Below are 22,589 nucleotides of genomic sequence, written 5' to 3'. Positions count from 1 at the left end.
GAGGAGGAGAGAGGAGGAAGGAGGAGGGGGGAGGAGGAGAGAGGAGGAGAGAGGAGGAAGGAGGAGGGGGGAGGAGGAGAGAGGAGGGGAGGAGCAGGAAGATTTTTATTTTAAAAAAGAGCCAAAATCTGTTTGACTGGATCAAATTCTTCTGGCTCCATCTGACCTTCCTGTCTCGACCCGACAGTTGTCATTTGTGTTTGATTGATTCATCATTTTTATTCCTACAATATATCTGACATTCTCTCCTGACGTGTCTGAATCTAATGGCGACGTCGTCTCCTGATCTTCGTCTCGTTGAACAGATTCAACACTTGGTTTTTCTGCATCTTCGCTCTCGTCCCTCAGTGTCAACGAAACTCAGGCTACGTAAAAAATGCTGACGACAAAAATTTAATTCTGCACCTGTGTGATACTCGATAAAGTCGCTATAAACTAAATTATTATAATGACAAAGAAACTCTATCATAAAGGGAAAAAAAACTTTTTACACCATAAAGCATTAAATAATTCACTATCACACATTTTTTCTCGGTGGACTCCATCGAGTTTCCTGTCCAGGCTCAATATCATATCTCACTGTGTGACACATTATATGTGCTGGATGTATCTCAAAGTCATTTGCATATACAAACATACTTATTCCCCAGTGGCGGCAATAAAAAAAACTGTGGCCGTTGACAGCTGCTCTGACAAAATCCTAATCTGCTCGTCTGTGTGTGTGTGTGTGTGTCGGCGTGTGTGTCGGTGTGGGTGTGTGTTTGTAGGAGTGTGTGTGTGTGTGTGTGTGTGTGTATGTTTGTGTGTGTGTGCGCGCGCGTGTGTGTGCGTATGTGTGTGTGTGTGTGTGTGTGCGTGCGTGTGTGTGTGTGTGTGTGTGTGTGTGTGTGTGTGTGCGTGTGTGTGTTGGGCTCAACGGGTCGTGACATGAGGCCTGGACGTTGGGATGACTTAAGGGAAACTTCTGCTTTCCGTTTTTTCCATAATCATCATCATCATCATCATCACTTCTACTGTATTCGGTTCCCCAGAGAGAGAGGGGGGAGGGGGGGGGTTGCATTCTTATACTGAGAGAGAACACGGTGGAGGAAGAAAATGAAGAAATGAAAATCAGCCTGGCATCATTTGCATTCAAGTTTTATCGCTGCAGGAGGAGGAGGGCGTTTCTGCACCTGATAAGACGAGGGCGTCGCAGGCTGTGCTGGAGGTGGAGGGCGGTTGGTGTGTGTGTGTGTGTGTGTGTGTGTGTGTGTGTGTGTGTGTGTGTGTGTGTGTGTGTGTGTGTGTGTGTGTGTGTGTGTGTGTGTGTGTGAGAGAGAGAGAGAGAGTGTATGAATATTATGTGAATTGACTTTGTTAAAAGAAGGTGGTTCAATCACACACACACACACACACACACACACACACAAGTGTTAGAGCAGCAGCAGTGAGGACAGGGTGTTGGGGGTGGAGACGGTGGTGTGTGTGGTGTGTGTGTGTGTGTGTGTGTGTGTGTGTGGTGAGGGGGGGGGGGGGGGGGGGGGGGGTTAATATCAGACCAAATAATTAGATTCGCTATCGTCTCAGCGGCAGCAGTGCGGGTATCAGGCAGATTAAAGCCGGGGCTCGGGGCTGGTTAATATTCATGAGGGGGACCGGGGTCCGGGCGAGGGGCTTAGACTCAAAGACTCTCCTCCGGCTGACGGGGGCTTAAGGCAAAACGCTCTCCACCCAGAGAGATGGAGCTCGGCCAGGGAGGCCTGACATCCCGCTGATAGACGGACAGACGGAGGGTGAGAGGAGAGAGAGGAAGATGAAGAGGAGGAGCCGACGATCTGATCTCTGATCGATCGGGTTGTTGTTAAAACCAGACTGTCACTTCACATCACTTGTGGTCTGGTGACACTTCTCACCTTAGACTTCTGGAAAGACATGAAGTCTGTCGAAGCAAACCATGAAATATATTGGGAAATTATACAAGATATTTAATTTAGGAGCAGTTACATTAAATTAGACAGTGGACTGTAAATTAAAAATGGACGACGCGTCTCCTCTTCCCCCCACTGTATAAAAATGAAACAAAAATATTTTTACGATATACGGGCACTGCCATTTTGTGCTTTTTTACATAATTTGGAGTCGTGGTATCGAGGTCCAGCCCCGTTTTTTTTATATATCATCAAATAACTGATGAGAAGCAAAGTGATCACAAACATAAACACGTGAAAAAACATCAGTGATAAGAACGACCTCACATGACATGGAGGGGGCGGGGCTTAGGACCTGTACTGCAGCCAGACACTAGGGGGCGATCAGGAGGATTTGGTTTCACTTTAGAAGAGATGACGACTTTAAACCAAAGATACTTTAATAAGAGAAGCGACACTTCAGGTGAATGTGTTGGTTTAGGTGAAACGTTGTTTCCGCGTCTCATTAGCATTTTGTCCGCGGCCCCAGTCGACTCCGTGGCTCCGGACGTGTTCCTCCTCTGACCCGTCGCCCTGCGACTCGATGAGATCGGCGTCGGACCAGGAGAAGTGAAAAGGCTTTTGATACTATCCAGTGTCCTCTCGGCTTCTGCTTAACTCCCCCACACATCTCTGGCATCGGCTATTCTCCTCTGGCCTGGTTAATTACACACACACACACACACACACACACACTGGGCCGCTCTCGTCGGTCTGTCTGTCTGACTGTCTGTCTGACTGTCTGTTTGACTGTCTGTTTGACTGTCTGTCTGTCTGTCTGACTGTCTGTCTGTCTGTCTATCTGTCTGTCTGTCTGTCTGTCTGACTGTCTGTCTGACTGTCTCTCTGACTGTCTGTCTGACTGTCTGTCAGTCTATCATGTCTGTCTGACTGTCTCTCTGACTGTCTGTCTGTCTGTCTGTCTGACTGTCTGTCTGTCTGACTGTCTGTCTGTCTGTCTGTCTGACTGTCTGTTTGACTGTCTGTCTGTCTGTCTATCTGTCTGTCTGTCTGTCTGTCTGTCTGTCTGACTGTCTGTCTGTCTGTCTGTCTGACTGTCTGACTGTCTGTCTGACTGTCTGTCTGTCTGTCTGACTGTCTGTCTGTCTGTCTGTCTGTCTGTCTGACTGTCTGTTTGACTGTCTGTCTGTCTGTCTATCTGACTGTCTGTCTGTCTGTCTGTCTGTCTGTCTGACTGTCTGTCATCAGAATCACACAATAACTGCCGGTCAGAGTTACAGTAAACTTGATAGAAGGATGGGACTCTGACATCTTGCTTTGGTATCACTTTATTAAAATTGCACTTTTTGACATTTTCACCTTTTTCACCGCAGCTGCTCGCGCTAGGTGGGCCGGGGGAAGAATGTGCGCAACAAGATGGTTAGAGACAACTTTCAGACATAAAACTTTCACCAACTGCTAATGCGAACGCTAACTGTCTGCTGACACACCTGCCATCCTCTGGTGGATGCTAATGCTAATGCTAACTGTCTGCTTACACACCTGCCGGCCTCTCGTGGATGCTAACAGCTAATGCTAATACTAACTGTCTGCTGACACACCTGCCATCCTCTCGTGGATGCTAACAGCTAATGCTAACGCTAACTGTCTGCTGACACACCTGGTGTCCTCTAATGGATGCTAACGGCTTATGCTAACACTAACTGTCTGCTGCCGTCCTCTTGTGGATGCTAACTGCTAATGCTAACGCTAACTGTCTACTGACTCACCTGTCGTCCTCTCGTGATTCGCTGCCTCTGCTGCTCTGGAAGTTTTCTGTTTCTTTGCCTCACATTTTCATATTCGACAGTGATCGTTTTTTCTGTATTTGGGATCTATCTTGAACAGGATTCGTTTCAAATAGCAGAGAAGTGAAACAGAAAGGTGAAAACACCAGATACAAGTGTCTGTAGTCGATGTCCGGCGGACAGGAACAGGAGGACGTCACAACTGATGAACACACTCAGGTGTGTTCAGTGACTCTGTGAGTGTGAGATTTGGGGCAGATTCCAAATAAAAATCTGAATCTAGCAGATAAAGATATTTGTTTTAAATAAATGTTATTTGGTGAGGCGTCGTTTCTCATCAGCATCTTTATGTTCTTTACACTTCTCACAGCCACTCGGTTCGTCTTGGTATCAGTCGACGGAGATATTGTGATTCCATCATCTTCTTTGTTTTTGTCGGTTTCTTTCAGACTCGACTGAATTTAAACGGCCTGTTGTTCCGTGGCCGGAGGTTTTCACTCTCCGTGTCTGTTTGTTTGTTCCTGCTGCTCTGAGGCAAATAAATCCTCCACTTGTGTGAAGTGAATCCTGCAGAATCTGCGGCAGCAACAGTCGATGAGTATCTCCTTTAACAAGTTCAGTAGGCGGTCGTGTCGAGGACCTGAGAGACTGACAGACTTCTGAGAGAGAGTGTGTGTGTGTTAGTGTGCGTGTGCGTGTGTGTGTGTGTGTGCGTGTGCGTGCGTGTGTGTGTGCGTGTGTGTGTATGTGCGTGTATGCGTGTGTGTGTGTGTGTGTGTGTGTGTGTGCGTGTATGCGTGTGTGTGCGTGCGTGTGTGTGTGTGTGCGTGTGTGTGTGTGTGTGCGTGTGCGTGCGTGTGTGTGTGCGTGTGTGTGTATGTGCGTGTATGCGTGTGTGTGTGTGTGTGTGTGTGCGTGTGTGTGTGTGCGTGTGTGTGTGTGTGTGTGTGTGTGTGTGCGTGTGTGTGTGTGTGTGTGTGTGTGCGTGTATGCGTGTGTGTGTGTGTGTGTGTGCGTGTGTGTGCGTGTGTGTGTGTGTGTGTGTGTGCGTGTGTGTGTGTGTGTGTGTGCGTGCGTGTGTGTGTGCGTGCGTGTGTGTGTGTGTGTGTGTGTGTGTGTGTGTGCGTGTGTGTGCGTGTGTGCGTGCCTCCTGCAGTGTTTCCTGAATCCTGATGATCCAGGATTCCCGAAGCGTCCGACTCGAGCGTCTCCTCTTCGCTGCTCGTTCATGACAGAGACGGAATTAGATATTAAAAGAATAGTTTTGATATTTACAGGTTTGATGGTTTTGAGCTTTGTAGCGTTCGTCTGCCGAGTCACAACCAGAATGAATATCCTGTGGTCGGACGTCAGATATGAAAATCAGGGGGAAATGACACGTGACGTTTACAATCTGAACAAAAACCACACGCGGACGTACATGAGAGGAAAACTGTCGAGGAGAAGTGAAGTGGACCATGTTGACTTTTTAACAAAAGAGATGGGAGAGAATCAAACACTTGAGTAACACGATACGTTATGACTCCATATTTTAGATCTTTGAAGAACGAGCTTGTGTGTGTGTGTGTGTGTGTGTGTGTGTGTGTGTGTGTGTGTGTGTGTGAATTCCAAAGCTGCGGCGGCCGTGATGAATTAGTCTGAAACAAATTAGCAGTACTTACAGCTCAGACGGCTCCAGCGTCGGGTTACAAATTAAAACAAAAGCAGCCGTTATCTGCTGATCAGCGCGAGTTCTCCATGAAATACAATCTGCTCGGCCTCAGTCGTCGGTTTACAGACGACTCTCTCTCTCTCTCTCTCTTCTCACTGTCTCTTCCTCCCGAGTCGTCCCGACACAGACGGCGTCCGGCGTCCGGCGTCCTCCTCCTCCGGTGTTCCATCTTTTTAGCTGTGAAGTGAAGTGAACACGGACGTTTAGTAAACGGACTCTTTGTGAAGCGGCAGGATCAGATCTCACCTCCCAGATGTCGTCATCTGTCAGTCTGACTGTACAGATGTGTGTGTGTGTGTGTGTTGGTCAGAGGTCATGTGGTCAGAGCGCAGTGCGTCCTGTTGACACCTGTGACCTGTCAGATCTCATCTGTCAGGACGGACGTGAACATCAGGTGTGAACAAGACGACATCGCTTCAAGGGTCCAGATTAGATACAATAACACCCATCATCTTTACACCTTTAACCTTTAAGGGTCGCGGGGGGGTGGAGCCAATCCGGATTCTGACTATGAACCTTCTTGCTGTGAGGCGAGGGTGCTCACCGCCACGCCACCGTGCCGGACACACAAAGCGGGTTTAATTCAGCTGCAGGATTTTAATGCAGATTAAAATCATCTAAATGTTTTTTTCTCTGTGTGTGTGTGTGTGTGTGTGTGTGTGTGTGTGTGTATTGAGTGGAAGTGGAACCAGGTTGTTGGCAGTTTATTACAGATGGAAATAATGGCGGTCAGATACATGAGCAATGAGAATATTCATCAGTCCAGTTATTCCTTTATTTATTTATATTTGCATGAAATGTGCCAGTTTATATGACACACACACACACAGACGCAGACACACACACACACACACACAGACACAAACACAGACACACACACACACACAGACACACACACACACACACACACACACACTTCCTGTTCCGGCCTCTTCACACAGCGACGCTGTGTCCACTCTCTAGTTTTTTCGCAGGGGGTTGATCCCTGAGGAGCTTTAATTTTTTCCCACTGATCACTGTGTCTTTGAACGCAGCACCACTGATACAAAGGAATCATAATCTCTGTAAAATTACAAAAGAAAAGCAATAACAGGGAAATTAGAAATTTGATGACTGATACGGTTTTAGAGATTAAAAAAGAAGGAAATAAGGGGCTGCCATTGGTCACGCCACAATATATATATATTTTAATCCAGAAAGAGAATATTCATTATTGTTACTATTATTAAAAAGATTTCAGCTATAATAACAATTAAAAAAGATCAGTAGGATGAGTGGATGAAAACATAATAATGACAATAATAATTATATTAACAGACAAAATAAAGTTATGTCTATGAATCAAAGGTAATCAAAGAGGTTTGGAGATGAATATTTCAACACTTTCTGGTAAACTTGGATCAAGTGTGTGAAAGATATATTAAAAATATTAATAACGCAAAAAAATTGACAAAAAGTTCTGTTATGTAACAGCTGATTTGAATCTACTCTCTAAAAACCAAAACAGTTGACAACCAGGATCCAGCATCACATGAACTTTGACCTGTGAGGATCGTTCAGTCTCTGGGCTCCAGTGCTGAGGAGACGCTGCCTCCTGGTGGAGGAGGAGCGACACTGCGGCACAAAGCCTCTTCACTCTGTGAGTTTTAGAACTGACATAAAGATCTTCAGTGGTCACCGGCTCTGAGGCTCGTACCTGCAGGGGTTTCTCTCTGATGACAACTGAGCGGGACAGTTTGAAGTCGAGGCCTCGAGGCTCAGGATCGATCGGCTCAACCGACTCCGTGATTCTTTAAAAAGGGTTTTAAATATGTAGTGGTGGAAGTGTTAATACAGAGGGGAAGTGAGGTCAAAGGTCAGAGGTGTGTGTGTGTGTGTGTGTGTGTGTCATGGAGACGTGGGATTAACCTGCGTCCTGGGACTGATTGTCAGACGAGAAATACTCCTGGTGCCTCGAACGGACAAAGACAAGATTGTTTGCCCCCCCCCCCCCCCCTCTCATACCTACAGACACTGGATGCCGACTCTCTCTCTCTCTCTCGCCCTTTGTCCGGTGGATATCCACCGTGGATCTTATTATAGCGGTCGTCTGAATAGCCGCTCGTCGACCTCATCAGATCTTCTTTCTCCTCCCTTTTCTTCTCTCTCTCTCTCCCCCGGGGTCTCTCTTCCTCTCCTCTCTCTTCTTCTTCTTCTCCTTTATTTTTCCTGCGTGGTCTTTGTTCAGCTCCCTTCATTTCCTTCATTTCCATCGCTGGTTGTAATCGCGCTCCGCTCGCCGCCCAGATCTTTCTTACACAGCGTGTTTACCTCCGGCCTCACGCTGGACAGATCTGCGTGATGCTGTGTTGCCACAGATCTCTGGGATTAATCTCAGGATGAAAATATAGAATATGAAGCAGTTAACGTGGAGAACGAACACTCGTTTGAGGAGTGTGACGATCACAGCTGATCCCTTTGTTTCTCTGTGCGTGTGTGTTGCAGAACTCCAAGTTGACTCTGGCGTGTGAAGATCCAGACTGTTGGATCAGTCGACTCCCGCTGACCTTTGACCCCTCGGCTGCCAACTGTACCGTCTACAGCCACGGTGAGTGAATAGAGAGAGAGAGATACAGTAGATAGAAAAGACACACACACGCCATCAAGTGCGGCTCCTCCTGATGAGATGTGATGTATAACTGTGTTTGAACCTGTCGTTATGTTTCCTGGCGGCTTTAAAAGTCTCAAACTGGTACGGAAAGTTCAGAAAAGTTCACATCGATAAAACTAAACTTGACGTCTCGTGTGTTTCCAGGCGAGGAGTTGTTCTGTAAGTTGACCCGGGAGCTGGCGGCCGGCGAGGGGCTCCTGGCGTCCCTGTCCCCCTCCTCAGGCGCCTCCCCCTCCTCCTCTTCGTCCTCCTCCTCCTCCTCCTCCCCCCGCCCGGCCCGGCTCTCTCCGCCGCTCAGCCTCGTGACCCAGAAACAACCCGTTGTGAAGGAGGAGCCGCTCTACCCGGCGGCGCTGCACTCGGAGATCCAGCTCCTCCCGCAGCAGGCGGGCATGGCCGCCATCTTGGCTACCGCCGTCGTCAACAGTGAGTGTGGTTGTATGTTTGTTGGAAGAATAAAATAAATCCTTTTTTTTATGATACAATAAAGAATATTCTGTATTTTCAATACTTTCAGTTTTGGTTGAATTACAGTCAAATTGATTTTGATTCAAACAATCTATTTAAAGTTGTACAAGAGGCATATTTAATAACTTTAGTTTAAAATATTAAAATGTTTGACCCATGTCCTGTAAAATATTACATCCAATACGTCGTCCCCTCGTCTTTCATCCATGAAATACATATTTTCATCTCGTCGACTTCTGCACTTCTGATCCTTCCTTATTATTCTGATGTTGTGATATAAACTTTTATAATCTATTGTATTCACCATTTGTCTTAAAGTTGTAATGGTTCATTCGACCACAAGGTGGCACTGTCGCTCTTTGGCAGCTCATGGAGTATTTTCCCGCAGGCCACTGTTGCTTAAAGTTTCTTCTTGGTCACTTCCTGTTCTGATGACCAAAAAACCCAAATCCCAAAACTCAATCACTCTATATGATCACACCGTCGTACATCTGGTAACAGTCGACCTAATAATAATTAGTCTTTGGGGAAGAAAATGTGTGATAACTGTTGTTCCCATAGACACTGTTGCCTTGGCGATGGTCTGGTCTATTTGAGCTTTATTCACTCGTGTACAGGTGAAGACTATTACATCAGCTCATCAAATACTTAAAGTTGAACATCTACAGCTCTAATTTTAATCACTTGCACTTTTTATCAAAGTATATTTCGTCAAAACATCTTTATTTGTCCCTCCTGTCCACAATTTCAAAGTCAGAGTTTGTAAACCGTTTTGTTTCTTTGACTCGAGTGTGATGTTTTTTCGCTCTTCTCGCCTCCAGAGGACATCTTCCCCTGTAAGGACTGTGGGATCTGGTACCGCAGCGAGAGGAACCTGCAGGCGCACCTCATGTATTACTGCGCCAGCCGCCAGAAGCAGCCGGCCGCCGCCTCGTCGCCGCCGCCGGACAAGCCCAAGGACTCGTACCCCAACGAACGCATCTGCCCCTTCCCACAGTGCAACAAGAGCTGCCCCAGCGCCAGCTCGCTGGAGATCCACATGCGCACGCACAGCGGTGAGAGCAGCAACGACATGAGGTCCGACTGGGTCTCGTTCTAAGTGAGGTATCGTCCCCGGAGCTCATCGCCGCGTCTCTCTGTCGTCCCACAGGTGAACGTCCGTTCGTCTGTCTCATCTGCCTCTCGGCCTTCACCACCAAAGCGAACTGCGAGCGCCACCTGAAGGTGCACACGGACACGCTCAACGGCTTGTGTCACGGTTGCGGCTTCGTCTCCACCACCAGGGACATCCTCTACAGCCACCTGGTCACCAGCCACATGGTCTGTCAGCCCGGGTCCCGAAGCGAGGTCTACTCTCCGGGGCCGGGCCTCCCCAAGCTGCCGCTGTCCACCGGTGAGTCTCCACAGACCAGTCTGTCGATCTGGACCGGGCACGTTCCTCCACATCGTTTACTAATCTCGACTTTGTCCCCGTCAGGTCTCAGTCCCGGAGACTCGGGCGTGGTGTTGAAGTGTCAAGTGTGCGGCCACAACTCGGACTCCCCCGCCCAGCTGCAGCAGCACGTACGAACCCACCTGGAGGTCAGGGTCCCGGCCGAGAGGAGCCCCACCCCTCGCCAAATCACCCCGTCGTCGGTCGACGCCCCCCAGCTCCAGCTGTCTCCACACGAGAGGGAGCCTCTCGCCTGCGTCCCCAAGCCAGACTCCTCCAGCCCGGGAGCTAACGGCAGCTCCGCCACACCGCGGGACTACAGTCCTCAGGACGTCCCGACCGCTGACCTCAAGATCAAAGAGGAGCCTCACTCAGACTCGGAGATACAAGATCAGCGGATGGAGATGGAGGAGGATGGAGAGGCGGAGGAGGAGGCTGGAGGGGAGGAGGAGGACCGAGAGGAAAGACGGAAAACCACCGAGGGGCAAACTGGCACCTCGTCCCGCCAGACGCCGGACTCTCCGGAGAGTCCCGCCACTACAACCGTGAAGGCGGAACCAACTAGTCCCACTCCAGGCTCCAGCCCGGCCCATGTGGGAGGCCCAGAGTCGGTTCTACCAGCAGGAGCCATGTTCTTGCCTCAGTACATGTTTAACCCCGAGGCGGCCATTTTGCCTCAGGCCTCGGAAATACTGGCTAAAATGTCCGAGATGGTCCACAGCCGTCTGAAACAGGGCCAGGCGGTTCCCCCCAACAACCCGGCGGCGTTCTTCCCCGCCGGGCCGGCTGCTTCTACGGCCGCAGCCACTCCGCCTCACAAAGGAGCCACCTGCTTCGAGTGCGACATCACCTTCAACAACATCAACAACTTCTATGCACACAAGAGGCTCTACTGCTCCAGTCGGCACCAGGCAGAAGGCGCGAGCTCAGCTGCGGGCGCTGGGTTGACGAGGGACGCCACCCCTGCCTCAGTGCCTTCCAGCGGGGCGCGGGGCTCGTCTGCGTCGCCGCAGGGCGGAGCAGCGAGCAGAGCCGCCTCGGCTTCTCCCGCCGACTCCGACTCACCTGCCGGGATCGGAGCGACGGAATCCAGGAGAGCGTCGGAGGTGAGGACAGAAACCCCCGTGGGCAAGGAGGGAGTGTCGTCCTCTTCTGAAGGGGAAGGCGGGGGCGCAAGTGTGGGCGGAGGAGGAGGCGGTGGAGGAGGAAGAGCAAGCGAAGGCAGCCAGAGTCCTGCTAGTGGTTCGGCCGAGGACCTGGAAGAAGATCCCAACACAACCTTCTGCTTGGCCTGCAACATCCGCTTCAGCCGTCACGAAAACTACACTGTTCACAAACGCTTCTACTGCGCGTCTCGCCACGACCCGTCCAACCACCGGTCCGTGCACATGGCCAAGGCGAGCGCCGCGGCGCCCTTCCTGCCGCAGCCCATCCGCACGCGCAAGCGGAAGAAGATGTACGAGATCCACATGGCCAGAACCGAAGCCTTAGCCGCTGCCGCCGCCGCCGCAGCCGCCGCCTCAGCCGCCGCCTCTGCTCCGTCTCCCTCCGTTCTGGGCTTGGCGGTGAAGCGAGAGGTTTCCCCCGGCGCGGCAGGCGGCTCCAGCCCCGAGGGCGACGGACCGATCGACCTGAGCAAGAGGCCTCGCCTGATGGATGTTCCGCGGCACGGCAGCAGCGGTGTTCTGCCCGCGCTGCCTCTCACAGACTATCACAAGTGCACCGCCTGCAGCATCAGCTTCAACAGCATCGAGAACTACCTGGCCCACAAGACGTACTACTGCCCGGCCACCACACTCCAGCCTCACACCCTGGAGCAGCTTCACAGGCTGAAGAGGTCGGCCTCTACCTCTCCCAAGAGCCGGCCTCAGCACGAGCGTCCGGACCTCCTGCACCCCGTGGAGGCGAAAGCTCTCCCCGCTGAGTGGGTCGCCCAGGCTCAAGGCCCATCGTCCGGTCCTCATCCGTCTGCTCTACCTGCCTCTGACGCCACGTCTCCCGCCCACACCAACACCACACCGGCCACGCCCGGAGCCGGAGCCAAAGGCGCAGGTGCCGGGTCCCCTCAGGTGGTGTGCCCTTACTGCCCCAACAGGACCATCACCTGTGACCTGATGGAGCACTTCAAGACGACCCACAGCCTCGTTGTGGCCATTCAGCCCCCCCACGAGGCCCCGTCCCAGCCCGGCAGCGCCGTCAGCCCCAGCCTTAGTCCCAGGGACGGAGCTTCCACAACCCCAAACAGCCAGCCCAGACCGGTGTCCCGAGTTCACAGAGACAGCGTCAACGGGCAGGCCAGGAGCGCGACCACCTCCCCCGTGTCCCCCCTGGTGAGCAGCACTCCGTCACCCGGGGCTGCTTCACCTTCAGCCGGCTCCCCTCTGCCCTCGCCCCCCCCGGCGGCTCCCGCTCTGACTTTGTCACCCGTGCCTGAGATCCTAAGGGAGACGGTGGGGTCGTCCCACCTCGCAGACAGGGCCGTCGCGGCCTCCGGTCCCGTCCCCCTGCATGCCCCCAAAACCACGGTGATCTCGCCCGTCCAGAACGGTAACTCCCGCTTCTGTCGGCTGTGCAACATCAAGTTCAGCAGCCTCTCCACGTTCATAGCTCACAAGAAATACTACTGCTCTTCCCACAGTGCCGAACACGTCAAGTGAGCCCAGAGACTCTCGTCCCCCTCTTCCTCGTCCCCCTTCCTCCTCCATCTCTCTGAGCGGAGGCTTCCCAGTTCACTAAGTTCCGAGAAGCTTCGACCGACTCTTTGTGCCAGTCGTCCCACGCGGGGCGCTCTGCTGGCAGGACAATGAATGACAATGAACGACTGTTACTCACCTGGCAGGGGCCGACGCCCGGCTGCTCCAGAGCGCCACCTGCAGGTGACGTTACGAACTCACCGTGACTGATATTTCCTCCTCGTATGGGTCAAAGTTTGCAGGACACTGAGAGCTGAGACGGACGCCACCTGCCGACCGAGATCTCTCTCTCGCCGACTCGACACCCGCCGCTGCCAGGCCTCAGAGTGTGTTGCATTATGGGACGTTAAAAATGTGCTTGTTCATGATGGTAGTCATTAGAATCGGAGGCTGTTTTTCTCACTGATGATCATAAAGTAACGATGGTTTGAACGAATCGGAGTCTTTTCCTGAGGCAAAGAAAAGGAAAAGACTTGATCATTGTTTAATTTCTTTTGCTTTATGATCTTTGCATAGTCTATGATGTCTGAAAAAATAATTATTCTATGATGCTTTTGGTTTCAACACTGGCTCTTTCTTTTTTTGCTTACTTATAGAAGCTAAAGTGTTTTTAGCAGACAAGCGGACGTGTGTTATCACAATGTTACTACGAACTGAAGGGTAATAATTCAAAACGGACACTTTTCTTTCATACACACACAAATGATTATTTTCTCTTTTTCAAAAAATACAAGGGAGAAGAAAAATGTGAACTATTTATCTTTTAGTCCTCACTGATTTCATGTCAACAGAAAACTACCTACCTAGTGTCTGAGAGTATTTGTATTTTTTATTTGTATATTTTTCATACTGTTGGAAGGAACACATGTGTGGGTCAGTGTATTTTCTAAGTGTAGATATGTAATATCTTCCTCACAGTAATCACTCGGATCCCACTGAACGTTCGTTAGCGTCTCGTGCTCCGCTCGCGTCGGCTTGTAATCGACGGCGCGTTTTATTTTCATCAGGACGTCTAAAGAGAGAAGCGTTTCTGACACTGTTGCATTCTGGGAGAATGACGCAGCTCCCCCAGGACGTTAGGGTACATACACGCAGACATTTTCAATCAATCGTCGTCTATCTTTTGTTTGCCAAACCTCCACAGACTGTCATCTACAGACGTACATAACTACAGAACACGTCAGCATCGCAAAAGACGCAGTTTCTTTTCTTCTTTTTGATGATTGTATTTCTGTCCGGTCATGAAGGCAGAGCAGGGAAGAGTCACGCGTCAGAAAGCACATATGTTAATAACCACTTCCTGTGGCCCGTGTGTGTGTGTGTGTGTGTGTGTGTGTGTGTGTGTGATCTTCCTCTCACACAGTTTACGCCACAGTTGTTCCCATTGCTGCTTTTGGAGTTGCAATACAGTGTTAGCCAGAACTGTGAAATTCTTTTTTCCCCTTTTTTTTTGTCCAATATGAAGTTTAAAAAAATGAAATTTGGTCTTTTGTTTTTTCCTCCCTCAAACTCTGAGGCATGAACGTTTCCTTGCAGGATTTATCTCTGGTCGATGTGCGAGAGCTGCTCGGACGCTCCGACCTTCACCAGACGATCGAACTCACAACGTGAAACGCTCCTTCACCAATTCCCTTTGTCAGGCCACATTCACCAGATCCGAAGCAAATCTCACACACTCATAGATATCAGCCCACTAAATATAAGATTTATTTTTCATCAAGATCCATAAATGATTCCCTGGAAAATCAGTGAAAATACAACAACAACAACAACAACCGATATATTCTCGTATCCGCCCCTTCGTCTGGATCCACAACAAAACGACATAGGTTCTTTCTCGGTCCACGTTCCGTCCTTTCACCAAGTCGCGTTGGAATCCGCTCTGTCGTTTTTTGCTTAATCCTGCCGACAAACAAACAAACAAACAAACAAACAAGTGGTGAAAACGTAACCTCACCTGCGACAGAAGAAATAATAAAGAGCTAAAGTTTGCGATGTTAATATCAGACGTGGGACCTTTAGTTCATTCAGCAGCATCACGTGTTGTCACCTGTTAAACCTTCATCTGTGTAGTTTGTTTGGCCACTAGGGGGCAGCACGAGCTGCAGACACCGCACCTTTAAGGTCTGATTTTCTTCCAGTTTTGTTTCTCGATAAGACGTCAGAACGACCTTCGCCCTTTCGGCTCGTCTTCGTTCTTCACCAGCTTCTGGCTCTTTAGCAGCTAAATGCTAAATTCGGACGCGAAGCTCTTTTTCATTTTTTCATTTTTTTTTATTCCCGCTGCTGCCGGAACGAGACACGAGATCGAACCGGAACAATAAAAATTACAGGACATGAAACCAAACATATTCAGAAAAGATTTGGAAAATGACGTCAAAGGTCGGAGGGAACCTGCTGCACACAGTTCTGACTCCAGCTCTTCATCCATAACGTCCCCATCCGTCCGTCACGTTCTCTGCAAAGTAAAAGTTTAAGAAAAATCCCTGTTGATTTTCCCGCTCGGCGTCAGTTTGTACCAGACACATTTTACTACGAAGTGTTTACAGTTGTGCTGGTTCATGTGTCGGTTCGTGAAGAAGAAGAAGATGAAGATGAAGAAGGATGAAGACGTGGAGTCACGTCGGCTCGTCACAGATTTGAGGAACTGTTTGTTCTGGAAAAAGAAAATCAGCCCCTTGTTATTGCACTGTGTTGTATGAAATGTGCTGGATGTTTTGTTCTTTTGTAATATATTTATGTTCATGCAGCACTTTTTTCCCCCCATTTGAAAACGCGTCACTGTTCCACCTTGAAGGACTTTATTTTTTTGAACGTTTCGTTGATGATTAATCTCAAACGTCCGCGATGGATAAAATCACTGTTGAGTGTCAAAAGCCTTTTTCTGTTTTGTCTTTTTCTCCATTTTTTCTTCATTTCAGTTCAGTTCCACTACACTCTTGTCCAAACTATGCATGGGAAATAAAATAAAGTTCTGAGAGACACTGACGACGAGTGCGACTCTTCTTTCTCGTGGCTTCAGTCTTTGACTCGTCCTTGACTGGAGCAGAAGCTTCGTCGCGTTGATTCTGACCAGCGGCCGGAGGCCGAATGACCCCGATCGAGTGCTCTCACGAAAACACAGATGAAATGAACCGATGCTTGATTTCTCTTTCCTCTTGTGTTCGTCTCTCTGCCTTTGACAACGACGCCCGAACTCTGCTGAGTTTAGTGTCGGTCTGAGTAGAAACAGGAGGCTGAAGTAGAAACCAACATGTGACCTGACTCGTGACTTCGGAAACAGACGGTTCAACATCAGACAGCTATTTCCTCCTCTGAAGAGAAAAGATGTTGCAGAGCAACGAGCCATAATGACCCTGTGTGTGTGTGTGTGTGTGTGTGTGTGTGTGGAGTAACGCCTGCAGCGAGTCCTCCACAGGGCGTCTGTTGTCGTCTCAGAGGAAGAAGAAGAAGAAGAAAAACAGTGAACTGTTCTTCATTTGCACAGATTCAAACGATGTTCAGTCAAAGTCTTTATTTATTTTTTTGTCTTTCATGTTAAAATAAAAGTCTGGATATGAAACTTGAAGGTGTCCGACGAGCAGCAGCAGGAGAAGCTGCGCCAGGCGACCTTCACATTAGTCTGCGTTACTCGTCCCTTTGTGTCTCGTGACGTTCAGATCGACCTCATGAAGACGAATCACTGCGTCAGTTTGTGACGATGTCGCTCGGTGACACGCAGCGACGAGGAAGTTGTTTCAGATCTCCAGGTCGAAGTGACATCATCATCGTCATCGTCATCGTGATCATCATCATCATCGTCATGATCATCATCATCATCGTCATCGTCATCGTGATCATCATCATCATCATCATCGTCATGATGATCATCATCGTCATGATCGTCATCATCATCATCATCGTCATCGTCATGATCATCATCATCGTCATCGTCATGATCATCATCATCGTCATCATCATCATCGTCATCATCGTCATCGTCATCGTGATTATCATCATCATCATCATCGTCATCGTCATGATCATCATCATCATCGTCGTCATCGTCATGATCATCATCATCATCATCATCATCGTCATCATCATCGTCATCATCATCATCATCATCGTCATCATCATCATCGTCATCTTCGTGTTTGATCATGTCGGCGTCGAGTTCGAGGAGGAAACATTTCACCCGACTGTGACTAGAGATGAAGCTCAGGCACAAAATGTCTCCGGTCGCTCAACTCCGCAACTTCTCACCATGTGTTCGTCTTGATCCTCTGGTTTAATCTCTGTTACATCATCCTCATCATCATCATCATCATCATGAGAGAGGATCCTGCTGGACACAGTGTTCCTGGTGTGAGGGAGGGAACAGGAGGTCAGCAGTGGTCACAGTCACACACACACACTCACACACACACACACCCACACTCTCACACACACACGCACTCTCACACACACACGCACTCTCACTCTCACACACACCCACACTCTCACACACACACGCACTCTCACACACACACAAACTCACATACATACACACACACACTCACTCACACACTCTCACACACACACACACACACACACACACGAACACACACACACACACACACACACTCACTCACACACACACACGTGGTCCATCAGTCTCGATAACAAAAGTGCAACAGCGTGTGACAGCGAGTTAAGCTGTTGGCAAGAGCCGTGTGTGAGTGTGTGAGTGTGTGAGTGTGTGAGTGTGAGTGTGTGTGTGAATGTGTGTGTGTGTGTGTGTGTGTCGATGTAAACACTCGTCAAACTAAACGTCTTTTATTTGCACTCGGAACCCAAGAGCAGCAGCGGTGGTTGCCAGGGCAACAGCTGATGATTTTTTTTTTTTTTTAATAAATGAGCACAGGGCTTCTTCAGGGCACCGGAATAAAATCAATTTTAAAAGTTAAAATGATAAAATTAAGAACCTGAATACAAGAATATGTTTTTCAGTCCACTGAATATACCTTGTGATTTTATTAGGGCCCGAGCTCCAGCTCCAAAGTCACAGTGAGGACCTGTTGTAATCGTAGGAATTCTTTATCAGCAAAAGTTAATAGGTTTTTTCAGCCTAAACATCAGAACCAGTGAAAATGTTTGATATTTAAGGGGTCTCTCGCATGGGCCGGACAAAATGACTCAAATGACCCCCTACCACAATTCAACATCAAGGCCCAGGTTTAAAGGCCCAGATTGACAAAATTGAGATTTCTTGGCTTTTTGGATAATAAATATGGTCTCGGGTCTGTAAGAAGCATGAAAGTGTCAGAACGGTCAATAAACAGACGAATACACACGTCGACATTCAGCAGCTGCAATTTTTTTTATGATGCCCCAGAAACGTGACGTCATAGCGACGCAGTCTCCGCCTTCAGCCCCGCCCCCAGCGCTCACCGTCATTCTGTTGCTGGGCGACCGACAACTAGAGAACAATCATTGCACAGGATTCATAAGGAGATTAATACAAGAGACCAGAACTCACTGTGAAGTATTTTACCTTTGCAAAATTCATCGGCACCCGGTGCGTCTCTGCTCTGGCGTCTTCCTCCTCGCGGGCCAACGCCGGGTACCGATGACTTGTTGGTCTGTGAACAGACACGCGGTGAACAGAGGAGGTGGTTGTCCAGGCCGTGCGTCGCTCAGCCAATCAGAAGAGAGGCTCATTACATATTAATTAGACAGGCCAACGTTGACCGGTTCTTTGCAGAGCTCCTTAAAAAGAGAAATGAAACCATATTGAGATGTTTTTTGGTTCTAAATAAATCAAATGAATAAACCGTCATTTCCGCTCGTCACACTTTGATGAACTCAAGACCTGTGGGATCAAAAGTTGATCCAAATCCTGAGTTTTGGTCAGAGCCCCATCGCCGTGACGACGTGGAGGAGATGAAATGTCCCCAAAGTTTGAAACGCAAAGAAACACAATCAGACAAAATGACACAACCTCATTTAAGACATTAGGTCAGAGTCGGTGTATGAACATGTGCCGTGGCCTTTAGGCTGCATGATGAAGACGATGATGCCCTGAACACTCGTCTTCCTCATCAATAATTCACTGTGTCCTGCTGACTACCAGTGTCTTCATCCGCCCGGCGACAGGCAGCTGCCACCAGCAGCACAGAGGAGGAAGAGGAGGAAGAGGAGGAAGAGGAGAACGGAGGATGACGACGATTAAATAAAGTTTGGTCAAAAAATTCAACTTTTAACTTTCACCGAAAGCTGCTTGACTATTTAAACATGACTGTAAATAGATGGTGCCTTCACTGAGAATCTGAAATATGACTCCCGCTCTCTAATCAAGAGTCTGATATAGATTTATTAAAATGTATTTCTCATTCATGGGGCCATATCGCGACGATGATCGCGGTCCCCCCTTCATTTTTCTTCTTTTCATTCATTCCCTTCAGCGACGCACGACGGATGAAGATGAATTCATCGGGAAACAATCGTCCGACGTGTCGTCAGCCTGAAGAGCAGAGAAACAGAGATATGAAAATCATCTTTCATTAGGTCGTGTGAGGAGGAGCAGTTGAGTCGTCGGGCCTCTGGTGGCTGCAGACCACGAGGGATTATCACAGATTATTATAGATTATTACAGATTATTATAGATTATTACCGGTTATTATATATGATTATAGATTATTATAGATTATTACAGATTATTACATATTATTATAGATTTGTATAGATTATTATAGATTATTACAGATTATTACAGATTATTATAGAATATTAGAGTTTATGACCGAGCGCCTCCAGACGCAGCTCGAGTGAAACACGAAGGAGTCGGAGAGTTTCAGACTCCAGACGGTGCGTTCACTGACCGCCAGTCTTTCAGTGACTCAGAGAAATTATGACACTACAATTATGACTGAGTAAATAACAAGGAGGTGGTTTGTTAGTTCGTCATCAGGATGGAACATGGAACAAGAAAGGATCCATGAAATGTTGGTGTGGATCTGGATCAAAAACATGTTATAACAATAAACTTGTCTCGTTATTAACGTGATTTTTATCTGTTTGACCTTTTCTGGTGCTGCACAGATATTGTTCCATCTCCGTCTGGATCCACGTCAGCGTCACGACCTGAACCTGTTTGTCTCCACTTCCTGGTTCCTCCTGTCAGACAGTCTGTGGTTGGCTCACGCGACGACGCCCGACACTGACTCAGGATTGGCTGGTTTGTCCCGATGACGTCACTGCGTGACATCTGTGACACGTGGACTCTCGTCTTCCTCGGTTCCTCTTCTCGCCGCCTCCTGTCCATCGTGTACAGAACGAACAGTTCACACCGTTAGATCCGACCTGAGCGTCGAGTACATTACTCATCACTTCACACACAGCAGAATGAATGCCAGTGATTAAAAGTATTAATCTGTACATGTTACTGTACTTTTCTCTTGTGTTGAGTGTTATTCTACTTGACCTGGTTGTTTAGTGCGATGGGTCAATATCGTGGAAATATAAATGTCAGTGTGACATTTTCTATGAGAGACGGATCAAAGTGTTTGTGATAAAACATGAATGATTTACAACCAGAGAGGAAACATGAGACGCAGCATCGCCGTCGCTTTCCTCCTCAGGCTCCTCGCGGAACTTTGTATTTACAGGATTCACTTGTTAAAGAAAGACGACGCCAACATCTCCATGGAAACACATTCATCTTCATCCTCAGAGGTGAACCAGCTAAACGAACTTCACTGCATGACATGAACCATAAGTGGTGCCGTTGGCAGATATATAAATATATGAATGTATGTATATATGTATATATATATATTTTGATTGTCAGCACATTAACATCTTTTCACTCAGGTCAAATTCTCTGACAGGAGCTGAAAATAAACCTGATCGGTCGTGAACGAAGCGCTGCCTGTTTCTAGGAGACGAGCTGGAAGAAACATCAGGTTAGTGAAGCAAGCACCAGGTGGGTCGCACCTCCTCTTCTTCCTCCTCCTCTTCCACCTCCACCTCCACCTCCTCCTCTTCCACCCTCATCTCCTCCTCTTCCACCTCGTCCTCCTCCTCCACCTCCTCTTCCTCCTCCTCCTCTTCCTCCTCCATCTCCTCCTCCTCCTCCACCTCTTCCACCTCCTCCTCCTCCTCTTCCACCTCCATCTCCTCCTCTTCCTCCTCCACCTCGTCCTCCTCTTCCTCCTCCTCCTCCTCCTCCTCCTCCTCTTCCACCTCCTCCCTCCTCCTCTTCCTCCTCCTCCTCCTCCTCTTCCACCTCCATCTCCTCCTCTTCCTCCTCCTCCTCCTCCTCCTCTTCCACCTCGTCCTCCTCCTCCACCTCCTCTTCCTCCTCCTCCTCTTCCTCCTCCATCTCCTCCTCCTCCTCCACCTCTTCCACCTCCTCCTCCTCCTCTTCCACCTCCATCTCCTCCTCTTCCTCCTCCACCTCGTCCTCCTCTTCCTCCTCCTCCTCCTCCTCCTCCTCCTCTTCCACCTCCTCCCTCCTCCTCTTCCTCCTCCTCCTCCTCCTCTTCCACCTCCATCTCCTCCTCTTCCTCCTCCTCCTCCTCCTCCTCTTCCACCTCGTCCTCCTCCTCCACCTCCTCTTCCACCTCCTCCTCCTCCTCTTCCACCTCTTCCTCCTCCTCCTCTTCCTCCTCCTCCTCCTCCTCTTCCTCCTCCACCTCGTCCTCCTCCTCTTCCACCTCCATCTCCTCCTCTTCCTCCTCCTCCTCTTCCTCCTCCTCCTCCTCCTCCTCTTCCTCCACCTCCACCTCTTCCTCTTCCTCGTCTTGTTTTCTTGTTATTAAATCTGTAGTTTGTGACTCTGCAGTTTGGTGGGTTGAAACACTGAGGTTCATTAAGATTCAGGCCCTCGTCTCGTCTCTTCTGCCTCATCACCCAGTGTTTTCCTCCCCGATGGAGCCAGACGTCGTGGTCCTGGAGTCGAACCCGATGGGAACAACGGGAACATGTGGACGTGGATCAGACGCTGAACTGAAATCAGAAGCTAAACGTCTTTCAGGTTCAGCCATGATGATTTCTTTTCTTCCAGCGTCTCGATAAATGTTGTGGCTGTTGGAATTACCGTTGCTCTGGACCTGATGGAGACGAGCTCCGTCTCTCAGTGTCTCACTGATGATTGGTTATTTGCCCTGATCGGCCCTGAAGCTTCCACACTCACCGGGCAGGAGAGCTGCTCCATCAGACGGACGGAGACGGACATGTGAGGAACATTAATGTTCAAACTAAATGTATAAATGAGAAAAACAAGAAAAACAAACAGACAAACACAACTTGAGCAGTCGCATCGAACCCCAGCGAAAGAAATTCAGGCTGGAAAAGGAATTTTCCCTCTTTGCTGCTTCAACAATGGAAGGAAGAAGAGGAGCAGGAGGAGGAGGAGGAGCAGGAAGAGGAAGAGGAGGAGTAGGAAGAGGAGGGGGAGGAGGAGGAGGAAGAGGAGGAGGAGGAGGAGCAGGAAGAGGAAGAGGAGGAGTAGGAAGAGGAGGATGAGGAGGAGGAAGAAGAGGAGGAGGAGGAGGAGCAGGAAGAGGAGGAGGTTAAGGATGAGGAGGAGGAAGAAGAGGAGGAGGAGGAGGAGGAGGAGGAGGAGGAAGAGGAGGAGAAGGAGGAGGAGGAAGAGGAGGAGGAGGAAGAGGAGGAGAAGGAGGAGGAGGAAGAGGAGGAGGAGGAGGAGCAGGAAGAGGAAGAGGAGGAGTAGGAAGAGGAGGATGAGGAGGAGGAAGAAGAGGAGGAGGAGGAGGAGCAGGAAGAGGAGGAGGTTAAGGATGAGGAGGAGGAAGAAGAGGAGGAGGAGGAGGAGGAGGAGGAGGAAGAGGAGGAGAAGGAGGAGGAGGAAGAGGAGGAGGAGGAAGAGGAGGAGGATAAGGAGGAGGAGGAGTAAGAAGAGGAGGAGGAGGAAGAGGAAGAGGAAGAGGAAGAGGAGGAGAAGGAGGAGGAGGAAG

The 22,589-nt window shown here is 49.2% G+C and overlaps 1 protein-coding gene and 1 long non-coding RNA gene across 3 annotated transcripts in view; both read left to right on the top strand.

Moving 5' to 3' along the window:
• zfpm1 (zinc finger protein, FOG family member 1) overlaps positions 1–15,636 on the top strand; it is a 92,154-nt gene extending 76,518 nt beyond the window's left edge. The window contains exons 1-6 of one of the 2 annotated variants that reach the window (XM_035642097.2): positions 3,304–3,326; positions 7,890–7,992; positions 8,200–8,481; positions 9,345–9,578; positions 9,674–9,916; positions 10,001–15,636. In XM_035642097.2, coding sequence (XP_035497990.2) covers positions 3,324–3,326; positions 7,890–7,992; positions 8,200–8,481; positions 9,345–9,578; positions 9,674–9,916; positions 10,001–12,612 — 3,477 coding nt within the window. In that variant the 5' untranslated portion in view covers positions 3,304–3,323 and the 3' untranslated portion in view covers positions 12,613–15,636. Of the gene's footprint in view, positions 1–3,303; positions 3,327–7,889; positions 7,993–8,199; positions 8,482–9,344; positions 9,579–9,673; positions 9,917–10,000 lie in introns of those variants that run through there. The other variant, XM_035642096.2, reaches the window with a different exon arrangement.
• Positions 15,637–16,674: 1,038 nt separating this feature from the next.
• LOC118315423 lies at positions 16,675–21,979 on the top strand. The gene is made up of 6 exons (XR_007030964.1): positions 16,675–17,014; positions 18,743–18,846; positions 19,074–19,194; positions 19,711–20,343; positions 20,482–20,573; positions 21,527–21,979. It is a non-coding gene; the product is annotated as an uncharacterized LOC118315423 (long non-coding RNA).
• The last annotated feature ends 610 nt before the right edge of the window (positions 21,980–22,589 follow it).

This window comes from Scophthalmus maximus, chromosome 7, assembly GCF_022379125.1.
Source record: "Scophthalmus maximus strain ysfricsl-2021 chromosome 7, ASM2237912v1, whole genome shotgun sequence".
NCBI classification, from domain to species: domain Eukaryota; kingdom Metazoa; phylum Chordata; class Actinopteri; order Pleuronectiformes; family Scophthalmidae; genus Scophthalmus; species Scophthalmus maximus.
Note: the sequence above shows the minus strand (reverse complement) of the source record. Positions and strands in the feature narration are given on the sequence as shown.